The sequence below is a fragment of the Aplosporella prunicola genome (assembly GCF_010093885.1).
Source record: "Aplosporella prunicola CBS 121167 unplaced genomic scaffold K452scaffold_180, whole genome shotgun sequence".
Lineage (NCBI taxonomy): Eukaryota > Fungi > Ascomycota > Dothideomycetes > Botryosphaeriales > Aplosporellaceae > Aplosporella > Aplosporella prunicola.
In genome coordinates this window covers 4,374-5,266 of record NW_022983708.1, presented here as the reverse complement: position 1 = coordinate 5,266, position 893 = coordinate 4,374, and the positions used below count along the sequence as shown (strand labels likewise).

General features: G+C 47.8%; 1 protein-coding gene across 1 annotated transcript; it reads left to right on the top strand.

The window, feature by feature from the left end:
* Positions 1-695: 695 nt before the first annotated feature.
* K452DRAFT_303748 (uncharacterized protein) lies at positions 696-873 on the top strand (the record flags this gene model as incomplete). The annotated part of the gene is made up of 1 exon (XM_033542765.1): positions 696-873. A coding segment is annotated over one exon (178 nt), but the record flags the coding sequence as incomplete, so codon positions are not given.
* Between the last annotated feature and the right edge of the window lie 20 nt (positions 874-893).

Below are 893 nucleotides of genomic sequence, written 5' to 3'. Positions count from 1 at the left end.
TTCTTCTTTTCTTTTCTTTTTTTTCATTATGGAACGGTTTCTACGTCATCCTATGTCACGGTAACGAGGTGGACTTAAACCAAATAGTTAAGGATTAACTACAAGACGTGGTACGAAGAGGAAAGGAAGAGAACGAGAGGCGGCGGCCATATATACCGCTCAATCAGGTGCCAAGTAATAAGCGAATCAAGCAAACAAGTCGAAAATGCGACAACTAACAAATAGCAAACAAGTCGAACATGCGACAACTCACAAATAGCAAACAACAACAACAACAAAGACAACTATCAACTAGCGCTACCCGGAAGGGACGCGCCGGAAACCCGTGACAAGGAGCATTAGTCATATCTTTAGTCTTATTCTTGCTGGCTTTTCGCGGCCACGAAACCAAGGGAAAGATCAGGTTAGAAGATTAGACAGGGTGGGAAGAGTGTCAACATTCTACAGTTCGACTAGAAGCAGGTTCATCGCAGTAGAAATTATCGGGACGCTATAAACTTGGATACAATTCGTTTCGAGTATAGTCCTGGGCAGACTAAATAAAAAAGAGGTGCTTTTATAATTCTTCGGTTAATGCTGATCAACAACCCGGCCCGGTTGCCATCTCAACCCTAACGTCGCATAACCTCACGCAGGGAGCGAAGTAACAACAACACCAACAACGCGACGTAACGATACATCCCGCTCTCTTCACAATGAACCGTATCTCCGCTTGGTTGGATTCGCATCCTCTAAATCCCGAGGGCTACGATTGCGACGACCACTACCGTCAACGCCAACCTAAACGGCGTTGCCTCGGCGCCATGTCGCCGCGAGAAGGCCTCCGTCGCTCTCCACGCAAGCACGCATCTGCGCCCATCACGCCGCCGCTGCGTCCGCTTTCCGACGAAAAT